Below are 26,632 nucleotides of genomic sequence, written 5' to 3' on the forward strand. Positions count from 1 at the left end.
CACCGTGAGAGCCTACTATGGGGTACGATAACTGTTAATAAATTTAGTAGCGGATCTAGGGGGATGGCCCCCTTTGGGCTGCCAGAAAGGCATATGTAACCAAATAAAATCACCCTCTCCCCCTTTGTCACTGAGGCAGCCCCCCCCTTTAGCGAAAAGCTAGAATCACCCCTGAAATTTCATATTCTCTCTACCATCCTCAGACCAGAATCTCATGATACGCTACACCCCGCTAGACCACGTCAAAAGAAAATTTAGTTCTTTTATTGCCCAGTGTACTTTGGAGGTCTCTTTTCTTTAAACGCAGTCAATCCTTCAATTCTGTCCTTCGTTGGAATGACCTACAGGCGTCAAAGATAAAAGTAACAACATAAAAACGTCAGTCAACTGTATAGTAGCCACACACTATAAGAATCACAAGAGCTAAGTAAAACAATGGTAATGTTCATTTATTGTGGAGGGTCTGAGGGGGGAAGGGTGGTGGGAGGCTCCAAAAATGCACCCTCTAGGGGGAGACTTTTATGAGTACCACTGGGATCATGGGTATTGGAGAAGTGTGTGTGTGTGTGTGGGGGGGGGGGGGGGGGGGGCAAAAACATAATTACACTGAAGGGGAGCTCTGAAATTTGAAGGTGTCAAAATCTTCCCTCCCTCCCCCTCAGGGTATTATTAAAATAAACATCCTCTAATGGTGAGGTTATAAAAAATTCAATTTTTACATAAAAAAAAATCCTTAGTATTGCTGGCCCAGCCTGATTTGAATGAGAAAAAAAAAACTACTTGCCAGCAGTTTCAGGCGATTCTAGAACATATTGCAAATGTTCCTGTAGTTGAAAGTGTAGAGTGTATAAGCTTACCTGGGCATAACACATTTCTTCTATCGACATAGCAGTATTTAGGTCAACCTGAAAAAAATGGTAACAGGATGGTGGGCTGTTGATGTTTCAAATGTATTAGTTATGTTTGGACCATAGGGGACAGAGGTGCAGGTCCAATATAGAAATATGAAAATTTTTTACACCTCCCTTGCCATAGAGATTATAAACATAAAGGAATTTCCCTCTGTTATCTCTGATATCATTCATACCTCAATTCCCTTGTTGATGGCCTGTTTTGCCATCCTAATGGCTACAGGACCCTGTGGCAGTATTTCCTCAGCTAGTCTGACAGCTCTCTGGAAGGCAGCATCCCCCTCTTTATTCTGATCGACAGCAATGTCAGCCAGTCCTATTGAGCCTGCTTCCATCCCACTAACAACTCGACCAGTGAAGATGAGTTCCTTGGCTTTGGAAATGCCAACAAGCCTAGGCAGTCTTTGAGTGCCACCTACAAATCGCAAATATAATATTTTTATTTACTTTTGTATCTGTCAACATTTTTAATAATAATGTTTTATGTGGGAGCTGATCAAGCGAACTTATTCATCATACAAGTAGAAAAATATCAAATGTATGGTAACCCACCTGCCCCTGGAATGATAGCCAGTCTAGTTTCTGTCAAGCCAATCTTGGCATTGCTGGATGCAACTCTGAAGTCACATGCGAGAGCTAGCTCCAGCCCTCCTCCCATAGCGTGTCCATCAAGTGCTGCAATTGTTGGCATGGGCAGATTACTGAGGTCCATGATAGCTCCCCTGGCACTGGATACAAATGGTGCCACCTCATAAGGTGCCATCTTGGCCCTTTCCTTCAAATCAGCCCCAGCACAGAAAATGCCTTTGAAAAGAAGTACATAATTGTACAGCAAAGCAGATACATGACATTGTATACCCTTCAATAAATCCAGAAGGAGTAATGATAGTTAGTGGGTTATTTTCAGGAGGGGGGAGTGGATTTTCAATATTCCAGAATGCAAGTATAAAAAAAAACTAACTTGGGAGCATTTCTCTCTGCTATGCCTTGCCTGCTATTCATTCAAGTCAACAAGGTATTATTACATGACTCATAAATTGCATGTTCTGTCCATGTGTTACTAGACATACGCACGCTTGGTCTCAGCATATGCATGCATGCTTGCCAAAACTAGATTGAAATGTAAAAAAAAAAACATTTTAATTTATGTATAAAACAACACAGAGGACATCAAAAGACATCACAACTGGACCGTCTCTCACTTAATACTTTTTTGTTCATGACACACTGAATATCACACCCAAAATGAGATCTATTATTAAATTTTCGGTACTAAGTACTGTAGCACAGGGAAAATTGTTCTGATTCTCACCACGTGTATAATTCAAGTTGGTAGGAACTTAACGTGACCTCAAGGTAGGAACTTAACGTGACCTCATGGTAGGAACTTAACGTGACCTCATGGTAGGAACTTAACGTGACCTCATGGTAGGAACTTAACGTGACCTCATGGTAGGAACTTATCGTGACCTCATGGTAGGAACTTATCGTGACCTCATGGTAGGAACTTATCGTGACCTCATGGTAGGAACTTATCGTGACCTCATGGTAGGAACTTAACGTGACCTCATGGTAGGAACTTAACGTGACCTCATGGTAGGAACTTAACATGACCTCATGGTAGGAACTTAACGTGACCTCATGGTAGGAACTTAACGTGACCTCACCTGGAGCAGCACTCCTAACAATCACAGCTCGCACTTTGCTGTCATGCTTGACGGAAGCAAGGGCTTCTAAAAACTAGGGCAAGAAAAAGTATTAAATAAAGGTTAGTAAAACTTCTCTTGAGAATATTTTTAAAATGTTTACTTACCAGTTTTAAGAAATTCTTGCTCATGGCATTTTTTGCTTCTGGTCTGTTAAAAGTGAATAAGGCTATCCCTAAAACCAAAATGAATGAAGAACCAGCGTAAAGATTTTAATTTGAATAATTTGGCCCAAATTTCTGCAGATTCCTTTAATCAAAATCTATAAAAATAGAATGCAGTACCTGTCTTGTAAGGTTTCACATATCATTTCTCACCTCGGAAGGAAAATGTAGATTCTTCACTGCACATGTTTATGTGAATGTTTCACATGAACCCACTAGTCAATTTAAGTGAGTAAGTAAGTATCAGGCCCGTACCCAGGGGGGGTACAGGGGTGCGTTTGCATCCCCCACAACGGCCGAAAGTTTGGTTCACAATAGACATAATACTTGTAGAACTATAAATTATAATCAAATTAGATAGAAATGTCATAAATCATACAACAGACTATTTTGTAGAAAGCCAAATCGGATAAGAAATGTCCTGTGGAGATACTGCAATAGCATAAAAAATTTCCTTTTTGCTCTTTCAACCTCCCCTCCCTCTGGAAAAATTAGGTCAACCTTTTCAGGTTTCGCACCACCTCCTGAGTACGGGCCTGAATATAGAACTTAAGTAAATAACTTAAGTCCTTAAAACCTTTCAATTATATCAATCTAGCAAAAAGTAGGCATAGATAAACTTTCAAATTCTGAAAAGGGAATTGAATTTGATTGAAATTAAGCTTACTTAATTAAGCTTACTTATTGTATTTTACCTTCATGGGACCCTTCCAGATACTCTAGGCGGAATTCTTTTTCCTTTCCTCCTGCTGACGCTGGCGTGCTACTTAATCTTCTCGTGAATATAAGGAAAGCTCCTTCTGTGCCCCGGCATTTGGACGAAAACCCAAACAATTTTCCCACAGAACTTCTCATCGTGGCGGCCGACATCTTGGAACCCGTCAAATAACAGTCTCCGATTGGTTGAGTCATCTACCGCGCAAGCAATTTAAAGGACAGCGGATGTCGTGGAAGTAGCGGTAGGTACTTCACATATGATCGGTGAAGTGTGTTCAGGATCGGTAAAGTGTGTCCATACAATATTAGATTATCCTACCCCTTAGGTATACCTAGCCGTCCTTAAGTGACCTTGGCCGTCCTTAGGTGTCCTTGGCCGTCCTCAGGTGTACCTGGCCGTCCTTAGGTGTACCTAGCCGTCCTTAGGTGTCCTTGGCCGTCCTTAGGTGTACCTTGCCGTCCTTAGGTGTCCTTGGCCACCCTTAGGTGTACCTAGCCGTCCTAAGGTGTACCTGGCCGTCCGTAGGTGTCCTTGGCCGTCCTTATGTGTACCTTGCCGTCCTTAGATGTACCTGGCCGTCCTTATGTGTCCTTAGCCGTCCTTAGGTGTATCTGGCCGGCTTTAGTTGTACCTAGCCGTCGTTAGATGTCCTTAGATGTCCTTGGCCGTCCTTAGGTGTCCTTGGCCGTCCTTAGGTGTCCTTGGCCGTCCTTAGGTGTCCTTGGCCGTCCTTAGGTGTAGCTGGCCGTTCCTTAGGTGTCCTTGGCCCTCCTTAGGTGTCCTTGGCCGTCCTCAGGTGTCCTTGGCCGTCCTTAGGTGTACCTAGCCGTCCTTAGGTGTACCTTGCCGTCCCTAGGTGTCCTTGGCTGTCCTTAGGTGTACCTAGCCGTCCTTAGGTGTCCTTTGCCGTCCTAAGGAAACCCTTGCCGTCCTTAGGTGTACCTAGCCCTCCTTAGGTGTCCTTAGGTGTACCTGGTCGTCCTTAGGTGTCCTTAGGTGTACCTGGCCGTCCTTAGGTACACCTATGGACGGCCAAGGACACCTAAGGACAGCCAAGGACACCTAAAGACGGCATGGTACACTTAAGGACGGCAAGGTACACCTAAGAACGGCCAGGTACACCTAAGCACGGCAAGGTACGTCTAAGGACAGTCAGGCACACCTAAGGACGGCAAGGTACGTCTAAGGACAGTCAAGCACACCTAAGGACGGCCAGGTACACCTAAGGACGGCCAAGGACACCTAAGGACGGCCAGGTACGTCTAAGGATACCTAAGGACGGCTAGGTACACCTAAGGACGGCCAAGGACACCTAAGGACGGCCAGGTACACCTAACAACGGCTAGGTACACCTAATGACGGCCAAGGACACCTAAGGACGGCTAGGTACACCTAAGGACGGCTAGGTACACCTAAGGACGGCCAAGGACACCTAAGGACGGCCAAGGACACCTAAGGACGGCCAAGGACACCTAAGGACGGCTAGGTACACATAAGGACGGCTAGGTACACCTAAGGACGGCTAGGTACACCTAAGGACGGCTAGGTTCACCTAAGCACGGCTAGGTACACCTAAGCACGGCCAAGGACACCTAAGGACGGCTAGGTACACCTAACGACGGCCAAGGACACCTAAGGACGGCTAGGTACACCTAACGACGGTCAAGGACACCATAGGACGGCCAAGGACACCTAAGGACGGCTAGGTACACCTAAGGACGGCAAAGGACACCTAAGGACAGCAAAGGACACCATGGGACGGTTAGGTACATCTAAGGACGGCTAGATACACTTAATGACGGTCAAGGACACCTAAGGACGGCCAAGGACACCTAAGGACGGCTAGGTACACCTAAGGACGGCCAAGGACACATAAGGATGGTACCTAAGGTTCGATAATCTAATATTGTATTGACACACTTTACCTTTCTTGAACACACTTCACCGATCATATGTGAAGTACCTACCGAAGTAGCCTTTTGAAAAATTATGTCGGATCCTTGTTCATTCTCGCGGCCCGAAGAGTGTCTTTGCACTAATATTACGTGGAATGTAAGCGTCGACTTTGCCTCCAAAGTGCTTGTCTGCGATGTGGAGTTAGACTTTTTGGTGAAAAAGGACAATGTCGCGAGTTTGGTGAGTTCATTCGATCTTGCTTCTAGGGGTGACCCGGAACGGAATGGCCATGATTTCCCGGGATACGGGTCTTAGAAATAATTCGCTTCCTACAGTCTGAGTATCTTCAGAGAGCATTTTCTCCCCCATAAAAGTAGACGCGAGTGATATCTATTTTTATTTAAAATTGTATTTGTAGATTTCCAGGGGTAGCAGAATCGCAAAAGTGGAGGGGGGGGGGGGGGGGTAAGATTGTGATTTCGAAGAGGGTGTATGGAGAGGGTACCTGTGTTTAGTTGAAAAAAAATATAATATAATTTTTAATCAAGCAGTTGTTTTATACATGTAATACTAATTACATGTAAAAAAAAAAGAGTTCATGTTAAAAAAAGCACACACACACACTTGCTCAGAAAAGTAGTGGGGGGGGGGCAAGTTTCCCCTGCTCCTCCCCTTCTACTGCCCCTGATTTGTTTTCATGTGGATGTCCTTGACTTACAAGGCTGGATGACGGGGGGGGGACCATCCCTTTTGGTCCACACCAATAGGAGAAAATTGAGTTTAAAGGGGCAGTTTCATGGTAAGAGCTTTGCTGTCAAATTCTAATATTGACTATGAGCCTTTAGTACATGTGGGAGACTTGAATTCAAAGGAATTGACCACAAACTGTCAATAATTACATAGTTTTCAATAAAATATTGCATATTATTTTAACAAGGTATTAATAGCTTAAAGCTCAATTATTTGTAGAAAATTAAAAGCCAACAATAAATACTGACTCCAGAAATGCAAAGTACCAAGATCGTTTGTCTGAAGGCAAAATTGTTCTTCCTGTTTTTAAAATCGTTCATCGTCAAGGTTAACATCCGAGGGCGAAAACGTTTTTTCAATTTTCAGGATCGTTCTTCCAAAGAAAAGATTGGTTTCACTATATAACTTTTTTCCGGGATTTAAAAACCTTATATCAGTGTGAAAAAAGACCTAAAGGCAAATACATTCTCCAGATTTTGATAATCGTTACCAAAAGACAACATTGCTCTCTCGAGAAATGCTTGGTTTGTTAATTTTAATTTTGAGCTATATTTCGGCTTAGTCTGTGTGACATTAAAGCTGTGGTTTAACAAGTTGTTGTTTTGCAAAGGCAAGTAAAGTTTAAAAGCTTTCTTAGTTTACGTACAGCTCATAATCAATTTGAACACTTTACCTATCGCTACGATCATTGTTTTTTCGAATTTGAAGGGAACAAACTTCCGAATTTAAGAAACGTTCTTCTGATTCAGCCTCGAGAACAATATCTTTTAGGAACAATATAATGAAGCAAGATTGTTCCCTCATTATTAACAAGATCGTTCCCTAATTATAGGAAAAGCGTTCGCTGATCTTCCAAATTTGCACAAAAATGTTTTTTGCTAGTGTACGTTTTCCCTTGCCGGGTCACGATGATTTCATCTCATCTTAGCCACATCTCATTTACAGGTTCTTGATACCAGGGATTTGAATGTACAAAGTGTTGCTGTCAGACCATCGAATGATCAATTGACCTTTTCTCTTGGGAGCAAGCACAAGGCTTTTGGAAGTCCTTTGAAAATCTCACTTCCTCCAGGATTAAAGAGGTAAGTACAAACACAGTGATAAAGATGGAGAAGGAAAGCACCAAACAAGCAGTTTATTGCAGACTTATCTATTTTCATTATTTTGACATTTCATTCACTTAAACTCATTCCAGTTGTAAAAACAGAGAAACAATAATTTAATTTTTATAATTCATTTAACAATAAAGATAGTTTATTAAATAGAGAATGAAAAGATGGGAATCAAATTAGCATGTTTAGTACTGAAAAATGAAAAAAAATGTCACATTTCAGGTAAATGTGCCTTTATGTGACAATTGAACATTTAAACAGCACAACCATTTAAACCATGAACAACTGTGTTCAAGCTTGATTGTTTTCTGTTGACACAAATGGGAGAATTAGACACAGATTCTGTTCCCATCTGGCTATCTGAATATTGCTTGTGATTGATAAGAATGAATGAATAGTTCATCGAAACTATGTATCAACTGTTCACAGCCTTTGCCAATTTGCAAATCGAATGCCATGTCAAAATTGACACTTCTCTGTTGCAGTGGCGCCAGGTTGTCAATTGCAATTAGTTACAGGACTTCTCCAGATGCTTCAGCTTTGCAGTGGCTGACTCCTGAGCAAACATCAGGGAAAAAGCATCCTTACATGTTTACACAATGTCAGGTATGTCCCATTAGGTTGTACGCACAAGTTCACATTAGTTCTTTTTAAGAAGGATGATCATACTTCTCCATTGGTGCTGATACAATTACAAGTAAATGGAGGCCTTTATAAATGGCTACCCAAATTGAACAGCCAAGCATACAAAAGAAAACGCAATGGAAAATTGGGTTTACATGATGATATGTTTAATATGTATGATTAAAAAAACAGAAGGAAAGGAATAATTTCTGTTGTCAGACAGGGAAAGGGAGCTTTTTAAACACTATATGGCACAGATTGTTGCAAGAGGTGGATTGTGATGTGTAAAATACTCCATTCTATCTTGTTCACAGGCCATACATGCCAGAAGTATCATTCCCTGCCAGGACTCTCCAGGTGTGAAGGCAACATATTCTGCAAAGGTAAGTATCAACCGTTTACCTTATCTAACTAATAAGACTGTCCTGAATAGGCTGCGAAAATTTGGGAATAGGAAATAGGGTTTGTGTTTCCAGAGACAGCAATATTTGGATGTGGGGTAAATAACGACCTGGTAATCAAATACAAACAATATTTTTTATTTCTTTCTACACCTGCTTGTGCAACCCAGTACCAAGAACAGATAATAAATTACTAGACCCTTTGAAAGCCAATCAGCACACAAGTAATGGGAACCATCACATTATTTTGCTTGTAGTGCTAGCTTGCGATTCTCCTAGGCCTGTGTAGTGGTATTCTGGTTTGTTGTCTCTAAATGTGTCCAACCTGAAAAAAAGGTCATTATTTTGTGTATGGTTTCTAAGGTGTCTGTGCCAAAAGTTCTGGTGGCTCTCATGAGTGCTGCAAGAACTGGCAGTGAACTGGACCACCAGAAACAAGACTTAATGACCTATCAGTTTGAGCAAAAGGTACTAAGGGCTTATGCTGCATTCACACCAAAACTATGTTTAGTTAAACAAGGTGTTTCTTTGCCTGATAGCTTGCGAAGTTTCTCATTGTGTTTAATTCTTACTAGCTAAATGATAACTTAGTAACATGTACAGCACATTCTATTTAGTTTTGTTCTTGGTTCTGCCCACTCTTGAGAGATTGATATTTAAACCAGTTTAATTAAACCACCTTTAAACTGGTTTAAGTGCTGGTGTGAGAGCAGTATTACAGTAGAACCAGGAGAACTTATCTTATATTTTCAATATTGAAAAAAATAAAATATTGGACAGCATTGTTCAACATACTTCATTTCAGGCTTTAAGAACAGCTTACAATTATAAAATACTTAGCGCGTACAATTTCTGTGTTTGAGTATTTTCATTATCCTGTTCATTAATTTATACATCATTTTTGCAGGTTGCAATTCCTAGTTACTTGATAGCACTAGTTGTTGGTGCTTTAAAGGGAAGGTAAGTGTATTGCAAAGACTTTCCAATTCATCAAATAACATGAGAGAGGTGATTACAGTAACTCCAGCATAGTGTTGTTATGGCGTTAGTATTTAATATTACCCCAAACTGTTTATTAGACAAGTCCAGTTATCAATCATTTTATAGATAAACAATATCATGTTCATCCTATACCTTGTATACACATATTATGTAGCAACAAGGACACTATTCTCTGCTGTTTTCATTTAAGGTTTTGGTTATTGTTTAATGTTTAATGTTTAGGCCTAACCCTGTTATCATGCCTTATAATGTTATTTTATTTGTATTTATTGTGTTTTGTTTAAGCAAAAGGCCCTAGGTCTCATACATAAACTCCAAAAGTATTTTATTTATGTTTACTGTGTTATGTGCAGGCAAGTAGGCCCCCGTTCTCATGTGTGGACTGAGCAAGAGATGGTAGAGGAGTGTGCATATGAATTTGCTGAGGTGAGTTTCACAATTGAGTTGAGTAATTAAAAGCTCTTGTCCTGCCATATATTTCCTACTGTTTGCTTGTAAGATTAGGACTTTGTCTCAGAGATTCTGTTCTGTCAATTAAAAGTGGTACAAGTGAGTTCAAACTACCCCACTTGTCAGCCAGAAGTTTAGAAAGTTAAGTCTAAAGCTGGACTCACATTATCACCAAAACATATTTACTTTGAGCAAGTTTCGAATACTCAGCATTCCCTGAAGATAACGTAAGGACTGCAATGATATCAAAATTGAGCTTGATTAGACACAAACAACAACTCAACTGTTATTATCTGATAATGATAGGTTAGAACATGTTTCTATGCCATGTGGGAGAAGGTAGAGCTGTTCCCTGATAGCTAGACACGACGGAAAAACCTGGAAATACGCAACTCTAGGTAGAAAAGAAAGACACAATTTCCTACAATGGCCATCGGTTCCTTGTATTCCAAAATCATTTTCAAAACACAAATAACATGAGACCGAAATGCACATACCCAGATTTTGGCTTTTTAAGATATTTCTTCCTTAATCATCCTTGCGCTGTGTATGGGCTCAGGGACGAAAAACTCAAATTTCAATGACACTTTACAAAAAGTCGCATCTTAAAAAAGGAGCATTTGATATTTTGTTTGCTGTTACTCACTAAGTACTTAGATAAATTCTCCTCCTTATAAGATGTGAAATGGGCTTATTTAAAGTGTCATGTCATGTTTTTCCGTCATGTCTGATAGCTATGGTCCTGGAATAAGAACATGCTATGTTTATCCTTCAGATGGAGCAGATGATATCTGCGGCGGAATCACTGGTTGGCGAGTATGTATGGGGACCTTACGACCTTCTCATACTGCCTCCGTCATTCCCATACGGCGGCATGGAAAACCCATGTCTAACCTTCGTGACCCCAACGTTACTTGTAAGTGTCTCTACAATTACTCAGTTTGTCTTCAGTCTTGGAAGTACCCATATAAAGACATCAGAGTATCTTTCAACAATTATTAAACTGAACTTTTCTCCATTTATAGGCCGGAGATCGGTCCTTGACAGGTGTAAGTATGTAAATAGCTGTTCTCACAGATCCTGTCATGTAAAGGCTTCTGTCAGAAATGAATCCCATTTCTCGAAGCCAGAAACCCTTTACCTCGTTTAGGCAGAGATCTTACCGTTCAGATGAGTAAGAGACAGCTGGCTTGTAACCCTTTACCTCGTTTAGGCAGAGATCTTACCGTTCAGATGAGTAAGAGACAGGTGGCTTGTATAGTTAGTGAAATGCATTGCCCTCCAAAAAAGGTTCTTTTGTTATTAAAAATTCCCCGAGGCTTTTTACGTAACGGTATCTAGGCCTGTCTGCCTCCCTCACCGCTTCCCACCTTCCAGCAAATCCTGGCTACGTTCCTGATCTGTTCGTTACTCTGGGTGTGAATGAATCTTCTGGGCGTTTTAGGTTGTTGCTCATGAAATCAGTCACAGTTGGACTGGGAATCTCGTCACTAACAGCACTTGGGAACATTTTTGGTAAGTTTGCAAAAATATCGCATATTTACTTCAATTAATCATATTATTGCAATAACAACAGCCTTGCTTCCACTGGTCTTCCCCGTTCACGCTAATAAAAAACATTTTATTGAAAGGCTTAACGAGGGGTTCACTGTCTTCTTGGAAAGAAAGATCATTGGACGAATGAAAGGAGAACAGATGAGACAGTTTGGATTCATAGGTCAGTTTTGCGATTGAATGTTATTGGCTCTTTCTTACTACGTCATTTATTTCATTTCATGCTATTTTTGTTTTACATTATTTTCCATATTTTGCCGAGTGACCCAGAATGTTGTATGTTTTGTTTGAAACTTCACCATTTCTTTCCAGGCCTCCTGTTTACTGAATTACCTTGAACACCTGGAATTCCTTCCCTTGATTCATGACAACTAGGCCATTTGGTTTTCTTGTCTCGATTTTAAGAGCCACTTTGACACCCTGTATGTGTTTTCGAACAGACCTTTAACCGTAAGCTTTACCGGGTTTCTACTCTTGCCTTCCAGGTGGATGGAAAACTCTCATGGACGCCGTAAGTTTATGCATTAGTAACGATGAAGGTGTAGACATCTGACATGGCTTACGTTTCAACCTTTGCGAAATCTCAAAAATCCCAGCGACTTTCTGATTTCTTGCATTTGTTTCCTAAACGTATGATATCATAAAGAGATCCTCTTGCATGGATTAGCCTTAAATTCCTATCACAAGTTTGCTTATATGGTTGTTCTGTTTAGGTGTCAAAGTTTGCCGATAACATGTCCCTTACCAAGCTGGTAGTATCTCTCAAAGATACTGACCCTGACGACGCATTTAGTAGTGTGCCTTACGAGAAAGGGTCCTGTTTCCTTGTCTATCTGGAGCAGCTTCTTGGTGGACCCGGTGAGTGTTCTATATTTAAATTACGGATGCCTTGGGTCTGATTGGATCAACGAGTTGGCGACCGCACGAGAGAGAAAAAGAAGTAAGTGAGTAATGGGGTATATGAGCGAGCCTGTAAATGACCGAAGGTGTGTGCTCGCTTCATCGTGTCGCTGGTAACATTAACGTTTGTCTCTTGATTTTGTCAGAGGTGTTTGAGCCTTTCTTCCGCAAGTATATCGACACATACAAATACAAAACCTGCACGACAGACGAGTGGAAGACATTCCTGTTCGACTATTTTAAAGATAAGGTACTGTCCTTTTTTTATACGCTGTCCGACAAATGTCCGTCTGCCTTTGAGTTTCACTCTTACATTTCATCAACAAGTTTTTCCCCCACTAAACTGTCTAAAGTTCTCCCCAGACTAATATACTTGAGACTGTTGATTGGGAAGCGTGGTTGCGAAAGCCTGGTATGCCGCCAGTCAATATGATTGAAAGGTAGGAACGTTATCCCATTGGTTTAGCTTACTGAAAATGACGTATCATAGCTAGTTATTTTTTTTTCAGATATGACTCATCGTTAGCAGACGCTTGCATAAGCCTGTGCCAAAAGTGGATTAATGTAAGTATTATAAAGTATTTTTTTTCGTCCTCGAGCGTCCCCTTTGAGTGCAGCTTTAAGAGACGCCCCCCCCCTCCCCCCCAACTCACTTTAATTTCAAAAGCCAAGTCAAGACACGGACTTGGGAAATTCCTATGTCAGAGTTAGGCCACAGCGGTAAGAGACTAACGTGCTAGGTGACCTAGTGTTATGGTCTTTTAGAGATCAACTGACATATCAGAGCAAGGAATACGTCTAGATGCATAAATTTGAATTATTCTGAATTGTTTCCTTATTGCAGGCGAGCGAGAAGGAGTTGAATTCGTTTTCCTCACAAGACATCGCTTCCTTCACATCACCCCAAAAAGTGGAATTTCTAGCACAACTTTTAGCAAAGGTAACACAAAGAGTTTATATAGGAAAGGGTGTATTTCTTTTATCTCATATAGGTTTATTGGTTGTTTTTATTCTATAGACATCGAGCTCGCCGCTTTCAGTAGCTCATTTGCAGGCCATGCAGAACGCGTACCAGTTCAACTCGTACAAGAACTCTGAGATCAAGTTCAGGTACATCTAAACTTTCATTCTTTTTAAATAGCCTTATGAACCACACCAGTGTTATTGTTTTTATTTTTCAATATAGGAAAATAAACTATTTTAAAAAGTTTCGAAATATAAATGTAGAAAGAATGTTTTATAATGCACTCGCCAAATCCAATCGAAAATACCGCAATTTCCTTCCTCATATCAGCCGATGGTAAGGGATGCTTTCTTCACTTCGTATTTTGCTAGGATGCAAAATGGCGGCGGACGGAGACTGTTCAATCTGATCAAACGTACACTTTTTGATTGCATCTTGCTTCGAAATGTTGCTACTCAATTATGTTTCTAGACTGGCACACAGCGAATTTCAATCTGTTATGTTATGTTGTGTGATCTCATGGCCGTACATCTGATTGTTTGATAGTCTATTTTTTGCAGTGGCGACGCACGCTACTCTGACCACCCGTACTACTAGTAGTTCACTCGAATATTCGCAGTTTGCTATGGTTATTTTCCCATATTTACGACTGGACTTGAGGAGCTTGACATTTTGCTAACAACACCTTTTATATGTTAACCAGATGGCTACGCCTTTGCGTGCGAAGTGGTTGGGCCGATGCGTTCCAGCCAACGGTGGACTTCTTGTTGAGTCAAGGAAGAATGAAGTTTACCCGTCCCCTTTACGAGTGAGTAAAAAAAAAACTCTCGTGTATTAGACATTTGTCTAAATGAACTTAACCTAAAGAGTTAATATGGGCTTCATATGGGCTAATTTACGACTGCAACTAGTATATGTGCCTGACGCTCATTGATCCTCACTGGGTAACGTAATCAATTCAATCAAACCTGGTCTCACCATAACAAATGATTTCCTTATCCAGCCCGACTCATGAAGGTTTAAAGTTTAAACGTTGAAGCCTTTTTTCCATCCGTTGATGTGACCCCTTTTTCTGGGCATGATACAGATTTTGCCAATACAGCACAGCCCTTTGACGCAACAACATGACTCGAATTTCTTCTTTGTCAGGGAGTTATTCAAATGCGAGAAGTCAAAAGATCTCGCCGTGACGACATTCAAGAAGCACCGGGCATTCTACCACCCTATATGCTCAGCTATGGTGGCCAAGGACCTCGGCATCGATTAGAATAAATCAATTTTCAAAAGACAAATGTGTAGTACTAATAAAACTATTTGATCATGAGTAGTTGCGTACTGTCTGTTTATCAAGAAATAGCGCAGGAATATCTCAGGTATGGGGGTTTTATACAAGCTTTACGAGCCAGTCATCAAGTTCTGCTTTAAAAGTGGTTGCTTTGCATAGTTCTGACGCTCTTTCGGATATGAATATCTACTCTCGGTACACACTACATGTTAAAACCTGTTAAAAGGGTGTGAAAGAACAACTGGGGGCGACGGGCGGTAGTGTCATTTTCAGTGACAGTGCCTATATGGACATACATAAGTGTAAAATAGTTTGAAAAGTCTATCCAAACTGACATGACTGTTTACAGCTTCAAAAGAACAGGAATTTTGAAACCTTTAAAAAACTGCTTTCTTTATAATTTCAAGTGTTTTATATGCAAAATACTTCCAAAGTATACATTTAAATCTATGTTAATATTAGACAATTGTTTGCTAGACAATTGTTTGAAGAAGTTGAAGACCGAATATAAGAGACAATTGCTAACCAGCTTTCTTATGTGACATGCAAGACAGAAAAAATCTGTTATAAGACTTGTTAAGTAGATAATTAGGTAATTGAGATACCCTGACTGCTAAACAAACATCAGTACATCTGGAAGTGGAGGTCAGTATCACTGTAAGGTGAGCAATCCATCATCCTTCTATTAGAGTTACCCCCTTTGATTTTTAAACTTTATCACATAAAGAATTGTTTATTTTTATTTTAAATGCTAGATAATCACAATGGCTTTGTTCTACCATGCAATCTTCTTGATCGTTCTCGTTTCTGCTACCGCGGGAAAATTTTCAAAACGTAAGTGTGATAAAACATAACTTGAGTGAATCTAAAATATAGGTATTTGTCTTCCCTATTGGACATTTGAATAATTTTGACAAAAGATTGTTGTAGGCTGAATGTCAAGAACACGGTGATGGTTGGGTTCACTGTTTGCGTTGGAGGCCAGAGAGTTTAAACTTTTACTGTCGAATCCGTTGTATCGCGATGTTGCATTTTCAAAACATCGATTTGTTTTTGTCTTTTGGGATTTTCTGTTCCGCCAGTCAAATTATTCTAAGCCAATCAGATTCTTGCCATCTCTCGCCTCGTGCAGTTGCCCGGCTTTCTGTCGCGACACTGTCTGGTTTTCGTCTAGAGGATAGCCAGGGAAGTGCAAAAAGCGAGACTTGGCTCAGAATGGTTTTACTGACCGAACAGAAAACCAAAACAAATCGTGTTTTGAAAACGCGGGTCGCGATACAACGGATTCGACAGTAAACTAATTCTATTTCCTTGACTAGACACAGAACAATGCAAAGACCTTTCGATATTTGTGATTCATGTCCACTCCTCCTCTGAAACATGTTACACAGGGGGAGGGTAGCTTACCAGTATAAAACGTAAAACTATGATTATGGCGTGCCCTTTTATTCTTTTAACTCTCTCTGCGGACTTATATAAAATAAAGGTATTGAAGTATACAAACTTCTATCAACATGTCGTGAGGAAAATAATTGGGCCACCGGTAAACAGTGCACTGTCTGACAAACTGACCACTCTCTACAGCTTTGACATTTGTCGATGTGATTATCAATTCGTTGACAGATACTAAGAAAGTGTCTCATGGACAAGGCGTGGAGCACCAGACGAAACATGTAGCTCCAACTAAAGAAGACGAACCGGATGATGATGTGTTCGATTATAAAAATGACGACAAAACCACGACGAATATATCTACGAATAGCACTCGAACGAAAGTGATCATTGACTGTGACGTGGGTGTAGACGATGCGCAAGCGATCATGATTGCACTTTCCCAGGATAGTATCGAGATCCTTGCGATAACCACGGTCACAGGCAACCAGAACACCGAGCAAGCTACCAACAATACCCTCAAAGTGCTGGACTATTGCGGAGAGCGAAATATTCCTGTCTACAAAGGGATTACAGAGGGGCTAACGGGTAGGTGTACCATACTCACATTCTGCTTAAACTTCGACCTGTATTAAGTATTATAATAACTTAGAGATAACAGAAATAGTATACTTGAAGGTGCGGATGCAGACAAACAAACGCATAGGTAATGTAGCTTATATAGGAAAGGTTGAAAAAAAAGGTTGTAAAAAGTTAACATTTGAATACGTTAATTTAAAAGACAAATTTACCTTGTTTTCACTTGAACTCTTGGCGTACAACATAACTTTTTGCATTATCAAAGATAATCACATAAGATCTGTAATCTCAGAAAAGGTTGGCATTGGACTACGTTAATTTAAAAAAACAATTTGACCTTGTTTTCACTTTAACTCTTGGCGTACGAAACTCCTTTTTTGCATTATCTAAGATTATCACATAAGATCTGTAATCTTAGGTGATTTTGTGGAGCTGTCGGCGTATCACGGGCAAGATGGACTGGGAGATGCGCAAGGGTTGAGGGAGCCCGATCGAACTCCCCTGAAGGACAAACACGCTGTGCTTGCCATGATCGATCTCGTGAAGGCCAACCCAGGAGAGGCAAGTATTTGGAATAAGGTTTCAAACACTGTTAAAATTACTTTTTGTCGTATCCTACTCGGTCACCACACCCAAACTTGCTAAGCAGTCACGGTGATTAGTGGCTATTGGGCTTATTAGATCAAAGGCTGTTTTTCTTCTGCGTTCGTCTCTTTCCTTACAGTGGTATCAAGTTTTTCGATACTTTCTTGAAATGCGCGGGCCCACGGCGTAGGAGCGCGAGAAAATTTAAGAGTCTAACTTTCTTCTTTATGCCCTGGTCCTCAAGGGCATAATCCTATAACGTTATATTCTCCTCATATGTTTTATGATGTACCGTGGATAACAGAGCTGAAGTACGCCTCGAAATATTGGACGGCACAGCCACGATCCTTCTGGTCGTTTCCTCGTATTCTTTTGATAATATGGGGGGAGGGGGGCATGAATCTCCACTGCTACGGCCCTTGATAATAAGCATGCGCTGGCTTCCTACCTAACACGCCTTAGAGGACCAACGTCATATTCTCATCATGTTTTATGTAATGCTGTAGATAAGCATACTCGCACTGGCCCCCCTCACTAACCTCGCCATAGCGGGACGGCTGGATCCCACTTTTCTGACGAACGTCAAGGCTGTCCACATGATGGGCGGTAACAAACACGCGGTCGGCAACCATCTCGTCACCGCTGAGTTCAACTTTGGCGCCGACCCGGAAGCCGCACACATCGTACTCAATGAATTCAAGTGCAACATGAGTTTGATCACGTGGGAGTTTACCTTGGAGAACCCCATGACATGGGCGTGGTTCGATGAGTACGCGGCGGTAAACACGACCAAGGGGCGCTTCATCTATAACATCACCCGACATGTAAGTATCATTGTTAAGTGGCAGTGCTACGGGATGGGATAGGGAGGACAGTTACTCCAACTCTTCGGATTAAACATGGGTCTCACAGGTAAACGATTCTCACAGGAGAATGCCGCTTTTTGTTGTTGTGTAGGATAGGTAGTCGTAGGTAAATATTTTTTGAGCGGGTAGGAGCCTAACATGAGTTATGTTTTATTTAAAATTATTTCCAATTTACCCAAATGGTGGCTGGTAGGACAAAAGCGCTTGGTCAACCGCTTGCATCGCTCTGTTTGGATGTGCCCTTGAAATGTCGTGGCCTTGAAATGCTCTATTATGACATGTACATCGTGCGATATCCCTAAGAGGAAGCATAATTGGTCATACATTGCGCAGTGATTCACTCGGTGAGAATAGTCAATATGCTTCGCCTAAAGTTCCATCTTCTTTTGCACGCCAAATGCTTTTTGTTCAAAATACTCGCTTGCTCGCAGACGACAAATATCAAAGTGCTCTTGTTCGCACAAAGTACTGCCATGCTTACATACTTGTCAATCTGCTACTCCTTCCAGCATCCTTGTCTCCCTCGCAGCCGTTCTAGACTCGTCACGCTAGGCGGCGCTTGGTTACTGGGGCTCAAACGCGTTACTGGGGCTCTAACGCCGCCTAGTTTGACGAGTCCAGAACGGCTGCGAGTGAGACCACAGCATTCCCCTCGCATTTAAAGCCGAGAGATAGTCCACGTTCTAATGCTATCAACTCATTGACATCAACAGCTGAAGACTTTTGAGAATGGCGGCCCTTACATCACGTGTGATCCCTTCACAGTCGCGGTTGCCGCTCGCCCGGATATCATCACTAAGTCCAAGATGGTGTACCTGACGGTCGAACTGGACGGTAGGATCACCAGGGGGCAGGTCGTGGTGGACTGGAGAGGAGTGATGGGTAAGCCGCCTAATGTGCTTCTCATCGAGAACGTCGACATGAGCAAGTTCAAAAGGATGATGCTGGATTCCGTAGACGCCCCACGCACTATTGGCGGCTCAAGGAGATCGAATTATTATTAAATCAACGCATAACATAGCGCAAAGCCGTAGTAGATGTAGGATAGCGTAAAAGGAGATTTAATTATTGTTATGCAAAAAGAAAATATTTTGTTTAAGAAATAAAAATAAATTAAAAGCAAATTCATCCCGCTGTTATATCTTGCCTTCCCTATTTCCATCCTCATGGTTGAGGGTCGGCGATTCTGCTGTTACAAAGTCATGAGCCACTTGGGCCCAGACAGGCCAGTCCAGTCTCTGATATCGTCTGGTCATCGTCTTCTTTGTCTTCCTCTAGATCTTTTTCTCATAACCGATCCCGCAAAGATTTGAGTGGACTGGTTTCCAGCCCGTGTGACATTTGATAAGTGTCATATTCTTAGGGATGGATCCATGCAACAAAAGCCCCAAATAAAATTGGCTGTAACTTGAATCACGGCTTTTGAGGCAACATATTTTAGTAAACACGTCATTGTCCCCCGCTGTGGAAGGGTTTTGTCCCTATTGTTTTAGAACTTTTATTTCCGCTTCGTGGAAATCTCCCACCGTGACATCATCCTGATCATGCTCCAGCTCAATGGCGAGTCACACAAAGCAGCCATTTCCATCGGCGTATTCAAGCGAGTAACCAAGATAGTTTCAATCAAATATCGTCAATAACATATCCGAAATCATTCGTAGTTTGTTATGTTAAAGTTTCCTTGCGAATTAACAGCTGTATTTTCAATGATAAACAATAACAAAGGGGTGGGTGATCGACATTCTTTAAGAGGGACTTTCCCTATTTCATTGTTTACAGTATGTAAATATGCATATAGTCTACTGGGTTCTGATAAACAGCCGTGATTCTCTGGACCGACATCGTCTAAAAACACGACAAGTTCGAGTGAATCAGCTAATGAAATGACAAATCTTGAAAACATTCGTTTAGCTTTCACTCTTGCAGGCAAATCAGAATGGAATAAGATGGTAGCTATACAGGAAAACCTGTCAAGACTTGCGAACAAAAACAATGTTATCATACAAGACTTAAAGACCACATTGCAGATCGTACAACAAGAACTAGAAAGCGTTCATCAAAACATCTTTGACCGGCAAACGGGGAAGGCAGCAGAAGCGCTCGCTACGATAAGCAATGTCGCCTCACAGATGGCCTCCGTGGCGAACAAACTACAAACCGACTATGAGGTAGCAATTAATGATGTTGGAAGCGCATTGGAAGACGTGAAAAAACAAGTTCAAAATAATCTTTAGACTATTAGTATACTGTATCTCGATTTTAAGCTCCTAGTAGCCTGGTCGTGGATTATATGGTGTGTACATGCATTTTATTCACTTTACCGTCGTAGTGAATAATACAATCATAAAGTCCAACAGCAGTCAACAGCATTGAGAAAATATTCTTTGCAGCCTCCATTGCTATTTTCTTTGGAGGTCTGAATACTAGACAAAATCCAAATATCCGAAGTCAGATCCACAGGATCTTCTAAGTGTTTTTGATTGCGAATATTTACTGCAGTCACGACAAAGTTTAGCTTGTCCGTGTCGGGACAGACGTATGGAGCTTGGGTTGGTTGTCTTGGTGTAGCCAGGGTTGGGCACATAGCCCCTCCCCCCCCCCCCCCAATATCACCTTGGAGGTATCTCCAAATTTATAAATAAATCACAAGCATCTTTTTGTGTTGTCAAAACATAGATTCTCGATACAATTAAACTAACAACAAGAGAAAACACTTATTGTTATGATCAACAGCACCTATATTTCGGCTGTGTACAACAGTCTTCTTCAGGTCACCATAAGGACGGCTTTTGTACACAGCCGAAATATAGGTGCTGTTGATCATGACAAAGTGTTTTCTCTTGTTATTAGTTATCCACATTTATAAATATATAAAATCTAAATTTACCGGCCTCTCGCCCTTACTACACACCCCCATCACATCCCTAATCATCAACAAAGCACAGATCCAAAGACAAGAGACATAGTCAAATAGGAGTGGTATGACTTTTTACAGTTTACTCAATAAACACAATATGACAAATTCTGGAGCTCCATATTATTATCAAATTTACACAAGCTTAGAAAGTTCTCAAACATAGATTCTGTCTTCGCGGAAGGGGTGTTTGTAGGCCCCTGTGTATTTAGCCGCGGCAGCAGCTGCTGCAAGAGCAACAGCAGCCCCAGAACCAAGGGCCCAGCTTTTCCCTTTAAAACAAAACAACATAATGTTATTTAGCCAATGTATATTGTAGTCAAGGTTCCAGTAACGGGAGGCCGACCGAAGGGTTTCAAAAACGGGAGGACAGATTCATTGTTTTTCATTGGGTTTACTTATATTAGTTGTTATTTTTAAGACAAATATCCGAAAATAGGGGGGCCGGCGCCCACTTGGCCCACCCCTAGATATTCCCCTGGTAGTGATACATACAGTGAATGTGAAAAGGTAGAAGAACTTACGGCTAATTCCTATCAATGCCCCGCTTGCTGCACCACCAGCAGCCCAGTTCTTGTAGTCATCTTTCCCACGAATGGCGGCCATTGCACAAGTTGTACCAGCAAACAGGGATGCAGCCCCCCCTGCCAACAAGCAGATCACTTTGAACAAACAGGTCAAACGTGTAGGCAATCCCCAACACACATAAACTCTACAGACACATTTGCAAATCCCTGTTTTGCATCCAGTCTGAAGATACCTATGTTCAGAATCTTTGTTTACAGTATTCTCTTTGATAAGCACAATACACCAAAAATTGCAGAAAATAATCACATCCCCCCTCAACACTGCTATTTGCAGGCTTTTAACTGTGTAAAACGGTACATAAATATTTTGTGATAATAATATGAACTGTAAGAGAACACTTTCTTTGATTCGCAAAGAAATTCGACTCTAGTATTCTACTCCAGGAAGTGCCCATTTATGAGAGAGTTGACTGTGTACTGTATCCTGAACTATGAACTATGTATTGCGCCTTGTTTATTTTATTTGTTATTAAATGTGTAACTCCATTCTTTCACTTTAAACATTGGCATATTTTGACTCTGGTTTGGTTTTCCTTTACCATCTTCTGTCTCTATAAACTGAACACATAACATGTCTCTATAAACTAAACATTATGCCGCATACCAACAAGAAGGGTACTGTTCTTGACTATGGTCAGTGCCTGAAGAATGAGAGGTGTTGGCGCTGGTTTGGGTGGAGTGAGGGCAGCTGCTGCAGACCCATATAGTGCACCTATGACATACAAAAACAGTCAAGCTAAATGTAAACAGTCTAGTTACATTAAGACCACAGGTATCCCCGTCTCACAGTGTGTTACAATGATATCTTGTGACTCTTAGTTTGTAGTACATTAACATCTGGAGTTAAAATGGGCTGTTCATGGGATTTTACATTTCTATGAAATAAAATTTTAAAAATTAATAGAGAGTAGCCGATAATAGGATGTGTCTGGCCGATAATAGGTAAGGGTGGTGAATAATAGGAAAGTCGAACACTCTCTACAATTATCGTAACCTTTCTAAACAAACCGGTAAATTGAAAATATTTTTGTAAAATACTCATGGCAAATAGTTAAAGAATCTTCGTTGCAAATTATGGGCAACGAATTTGTTTTGTTCGCGAGATATTTTAGCGTAAACCTACTGTAAAGTGGCCGATAATAGGTACGAGTGCCTTAAATACACTAAAACATGTGAATTATACAACTATTTAAACAATCTTTTTTCATAATTGATCCCATATTTATGATTTATTAGCAAGCAGGCGGATAGTCAGGTTTGGATGCTGGAGTTATATGAACCCCTTTCTCGCTTTGGATGCCAAAATAGTAGATTTTTTTTTTAAAGTGAAGTTGTTAAAGTAGTAATCTGGAGAATCAAGAGAATTCACACTTGGTTATATTACGAGTGACTACTATCGCCGCCCTTGTATAACATAGAGTAAACTAGTTGAATGCTAGATGTAATTTATCTATAAACTTTGCAGCTAGAAAGTTGAGTACCAAATAATCGACTACCAAGGAAAAGGTCTAAGATGATCCGCAGGCCTCACCAAAAAGTAAGGGATGGAGAAAGACAACTCACCAACAATGGCCCCTTTTACACCCAAACTCATCGTTCTTCCCAAACAGTTGTGGCCATCCAATTCTTCTACGTGTAGATCGCTTTGTTTAATCATGTTGTCAAGGTTTAAACTGTCATGAATTTTGTTGAAAATCCACACAGCAAATCACAACACCAGATCCAAAATGGCTGCCCTCTCTCTGTCCCAGGAATACTCTTCAAAGATGGTGGTCATAACACAGGCTACCCAAGTAATTTTAAAGTTTTTTCCACTTCTAGAAATTTTAATTTACAGTGTGATGAAACAGCGGATGGGAGAAAATAAAATAAAAGAAAAGAAAAGGACTTGTTCTTATGTTGCCAACAGAGGGCTTTTAATGTAACAGCAAAAAATTCACATACTTTTCTAATTGGGGCCCCTGTGGTAAGAGGGTGTTCACTATTGCTCCAAATAAAGATCACCTCTCCTCTCAGATCACATCTCTCTCTGACGCATTTTTATACCCTTTCTAACTATATTATGGCGTGTACCGAGCCTCAAATCGACACAAATTCTCGTGATGTCGCTCTTAATGACGTTGTTGAGGACCATCCAGCATCCTACACAAGTTTCGACTCAAAATACAATCGAGCAAAGATTTCACTACTCTGGCCTGTTATCGATACGTTGATTATCGCCGCGCTATCAATCCCGATCCTAGCTCTGTTTCTCAAAGGACAACCCTATCATCGCGGTTTCTACTGTAACGATGAAACCATCAACAAGCCGTATAAAGACAGCACTGTGAAGAATTACGTGGCAACACTTGTGGGGTTACTTCTACCAGGTGCTTCGTTCATCCTGGTTGAAACTTTGCGATTTCGTGAAGAAACTCCAAAAGAAAGAGCCATGCACCAGATCTATTATGTCGGATCGGTGAAGTTACATCCAGTTTTTATGAGGTTTGCTAAGATAGTAGTTGTGTTCCTTTTCGGGGCGGCTGTGAATACTCTACTGACTGATGTTGGTAAATACTCGGTTGGCAGACTGAGGCCGCACTTTCTCACTGTGTGCAAACCTGATACCAGCCTGTTTAACTGTACAACAGAGTTCATTACTTCAGTGGTGTGTACTGGCGACCCAGCGATCATCAGACAAGCACGACTATCTTTCCCATCTGGTCATTCATCATTTGCTGGTGAGATGTTTAGAGCAGTGTCGAAAAAGCAGGAAAATTGAGTGTTGGAAGGGGAGGGGTGCAGTGATAGTCCATTCTGTAATCAAAAGGTTTAGAGCATAAACTGAAGTAAATACCGTATCGCCACACACTTGAAATATCTCATGCCATGCGAAAAGCAGAGTTTCCCATATACTGGAAGTCTAAGACAAAATTTAAAATTCAAAATAACACTGCAACACCACAGTTAATTTTTCTTCTATATTACCACAGTTTGAAAAGCAGAATCTCAAAGGAAGATTTTAGTTTCCAACCGCATACAAAAACGGCAACACACCCACCCCCAGCAGCCCCCTTTTTGTAGTCGACCCTCATAAGCTACAATCTTAATTTTATATGTGTTATGAAGAACTGCACAAAAACTAGAATTCATTGTTATGATTCCATGTTTCATACATTTATCCACTCTGTAAGAACTTGCTTGAACTTGCTGACTTATTAATAGTGGTATTAATTCCTTTCTTTTTAGCCTACACTATGTGCTTCCTCATCCTGTATATCCAGGCTAGGGTTGACATACCTCAGAGCTACCTGTTGAAGCCACTTCTTCAGCTCATTCCTCTTATTCTTGGTATTCTCTGTGGACTGTCGCGGATCAGTGATTATAAACACCATTGGAGTGACGTATTTGCTGGGCTAGCCCTTGGTACAACTATTGCATATGGAGTTGTTTGGTTCCACATCAAATGGTTTAAAGATATAGAGAAAATGACTCAAAGAGGCTGTAAAAAGTCTGTGAAAGATTGTGTCTGAATATTTGAAATAATATTTCCAGAATATAATCATTAATTGAACATGGTTAGCCGGTTGTTTTTCAAGGACTGAAAAACGAGTTTTTCATTCTGTAGAAGATATATACCTGCTGAGGACCTTGTCTGCATATACTATTCTGTCATTTTGGTAATTTGTGCACTAGTAAATAGTTTCAGATATTATGTAATTCAGTTTTCAAACTTCAATAAGGCAGAGTGATATACCTTACCTTACCTTATACATAGATGATATTGAGAGTGAGTCATTTTATAATCTTATGTTGTTTAGTGGAATCTCCCTCGATAATAACGAACAATATTTTAACCACTAATAAATCATACAATTGTTAATTTATTGTTATTATTACTTGTTATTTCCAATAACCACAGGCTTCCCATCCGCGTCAGTGAAGAATTTATAAAGACATACGAATTCACTCAAATAATTATTTTGGAGTTATATCTTCATACTCTTATCCATAAAATAAACTTAGTTGGGATATACAAGTTATGTTTCACCAGTGGCTCTCAATCTAGTGGAAACTTGAAAGACAAGACTGGTCTAGGGTAATAAAAGATAGCAAAAACTAGGAGATGATTTATTTAAGTTCCTAAAGGTGCAAAAAGTGAAAATAATATAGTATGGTGGTCTATTACAAAACCTGCATTCTCATTGGCTGACACTAGTGGTCAGGTGATGGACGGTTGCCAGTGTTCATGATTCATGTTTAGCTGTTGACGGCCGGCTTCACGTCATATAGCTATTAAAAAACAATACCATCTGCTTTAAAAATTCCCAAATTGTTCAGAATATCTCTTCATTCGCAATATGATCACAACGGAATAGACACAGCGGGGGAGAGCAGTTTAAGTGACGTCATTGCTTTTGTTTGATTTTGTTCGATTGCCGAGCCAATCCACAGGTAGCCCAAGCTTCGTATTTGTGCCTATTTATCTTACGGTAGACATTTTACGAAAGACAAAAAAAGTGAAAAATAAAATAATACTTACTGAAAAGAAAACTGTAGTTTAGTATTATGTTCATGTTTTGCCTGTTGTCTGGCCATATTAAGGCGTCTTTGGTGTTTTTGAAGAATCCCGATTCAAACAATGTTCAGGATAACATTTTTTTTCTGTGTTTTGTAAAATGTTTACCGTAGATCAATAGGCACAAATACGGAGCTTGGGCTACCTGTGGCCAAGCGCGAGTTCGTCTGTCATTTTGTTCGGATTTGTTCGATTTATTATTTTAGGCAAACATTTTTTATTCCAGCTAAACAGCCTACTGCCAAAAGTTATTTCATTTACTGTGGGGGTGGAATTTTTTCTCCAATTTTAATTAATTTAATCTTTTAGAGGATGCCGAAAGGCTTTGGATGTTTTGATAGCTCATTGAAAAATAAATTAAACTGTTTTATACAACTAAAAAAGTGTTTCACAGCAACAGTGGCCACTTGTAACGTGGCCATCTTTTCAAAACATACATTTTTAACATAGTTAAATACAATACAGAGGATGTATAGGTTTCTCCAGTGAGAATAAGGTCATTGAATATGCTCGAATGGTTAAGAAAGGCTTTACGCTATTATGTCTAACAGCTTTTAAACTCCCCAATTTGTTCAGAATATACTTCCATACGCAATAAGATCAAAGCGGAATCGAGACAGCGGGGGAGTAAGTAGCACTTAACAGGCGCAGGTCAATGTAGGAAGAATTAATAACTGTGTTATTTAAAGCCAAACTCAAACGGCAAACGGTGGA

At 40.5% G+C, this 26,632-nt stretch overlaps 5 protein-coding genes and 2 long non-coding RNA genes across 7 annotated transcripts; 3 read left to right on the forward strand and 4 right to left on the reverse strand.

Moving 5' to 3' along the window:
- Positions 1–242: 242 nt before the first annotated feature.
- Positions 243–3,695, reverse strand: LOC5504703 (methylglutaconyl-CoA hydratase, mitochondrial). The gene is made up of 7 exons (XM_032373017.2): positions 3,477–3,695; positions 2,725–2,792; positions 2,579–2,651; positions 1,464–1,715; positions 1,088–1,326; positions 858–905; positions 243–341 (listed from the first exon to the last, which is right to left on the reverse strand). The coding sequence occupies exons 1-7, from the start codon at positions 3,691–3,693 to the stop codon at positions 264–266; spliced, it is 975 nt and encodes a 324-aa protein (XP_032228908.2). The 5' UTR covers positions 3,694–3,695; the 3' UTR covers positions 243–263.
- A 1,722-nt stretch (positions 3,696–5,417) lies between these two features.
- Positions 5,418–14,476, forward strand: LOC5504706 (leukotriene A-4 hydrolase). Its single transcript, XM_001625543.3, has 20 exons — positions 5,418–5,635; positions 7,091–7,227; positions 7,743–7,863; positions 8,196–8,264; positions 8,646–8,750; positions 9,190–9,242; positions 9,638–9,710; positions 10,510–10,650; positions 10,760–10,783; positions 11,179–11,249; positions 11,366–11,451; positions 11,774–11,799; positions 12,002–12,146; positions 12,335–12,438; positions 12,552–12,628; positions 12,698–12,752; positions 13,033–13,128; positions 13,207–13,298; positions 13,856–13,960; positions 14,302–14,476. Exons 1-20 carry the CDS (start codon positions 5,489–5,491, stop codon positions 14,417–14,419), a joined length of 1,845 nt encoding a protein of 614 aa, XP_001625593.2. The 5' UTR covers positions 5,418–5,488; the 3' UTR covers positions 14,420–14,476.
- Positions 8,405–10,275, reverse strand: LOC125561825. Its single transcript, XR_007307514.1, has 2 exons — positions 9,899–10,275; positions 8,405–8,607 (listed from the first exon to the last, which is right to left on the reverse strand). It is a non-coding gene; the product is annotated as an uncharacterized LOC125561825 (long non-coding RNA).
- A 142-nt stretch (positions 14,477–14,618) lies between the features above and the next one.
- LOC5504696 (inosine-uridine preferring nucleoside hydrolase) lies at positions 14,619–18,983 on the forward strand. Its single transcript, XM_032373016.2, has 6 exons — positions 14,619–15,099; positions 15,193–15,271; positions 16,061–16,417; positions 16,827–16,969; positions 17,500–17,817; positions 18,573–18,983. The coding sequence occupies exons 2-6, from the start codon at positions 15,202–15,204 to the stop codon at positions 18,861–18,863; spliced, it is 1,179 nt and encodes a 392-aa protein (XP_032228907.2). The 5' UTR covers positions 14,619–15,099; positions 15,193–15,201; the 3' UTR covers positions 18,864–18,983.
- Positions 17,086–18,579, reverse strand: LOC125561823. The gene is made up of 2 exons (XR_007307513.1): positions 18,035–18,579; positions 17,086–17,798 (listed from the first exon to the last, which is right to left on the reverse strand). It is a non-coding gene; the product is annotated as an uncharacterized LOC125561823 (long non-coding RNA).
- Positions 18,984–20,830: 1,847 nt separating the features above from the next.
- On the reverse strand, positions 20,831–23,118 carry LOC5504697 (outer envelope pore protein 16-4, chloroplastic). Its single transcript, XM_001625532.3, has 4 exons — positions 22,924–23,118; positions 21,965–22,072; positions 21,298–21,417; positions 20,831–21,045 (listed from the first exon to the last, which is right to left on the reverse strand). The coding sequence occupies exons 1-4, from the start codon at positions 23,015–23,017 to the stop codon at positions 20,930–20,932; spliced, it is 438 nt and encodes a 145-aa protein (XP_001625582.2). The 5' UTR covers positions 23,018–23,118; the 3' UTR covers positions 20,831–20,929.
- Positions 23,119–23,326: 208 nt separating this feature from the next.
- On the forward strand, positions 23,327–25,222 carry LOC5504708 (phospholipid phosphatase 1). The gene is made up of 2 exons (XM_001625541.3): positions 23,327–24,080; positions 24,589–25,222. The coding sequence occupies exons 1-2, from the start codon at positions 23,423–23,425 to the stop codon at positions 24,870–24,872; spliced, it is 942 nt and encodes a 313-aa protein (XP_001625591.3). The 5' UTR covers positions 23,327–23,422; the 3' UTR covers positions 24,873–25,222.
- Positions 25,223–26,632: the final 1,410 nt, after the last annotated feature.

Source organism: Nematostella vectensis, chromosome 1, assembly GCF_932526225.1.
Source record: "Nematostella vectensis chromosome 1, jaNemVect1.1, whole genome shotgun sequence".
Taxonomy (NCBI): Eukaryota; Metazoa; Cnidaria; class Anthozoa; order Actiniaria; family Edwardsiidae; genus Nematostella; species Nematostella vectensis.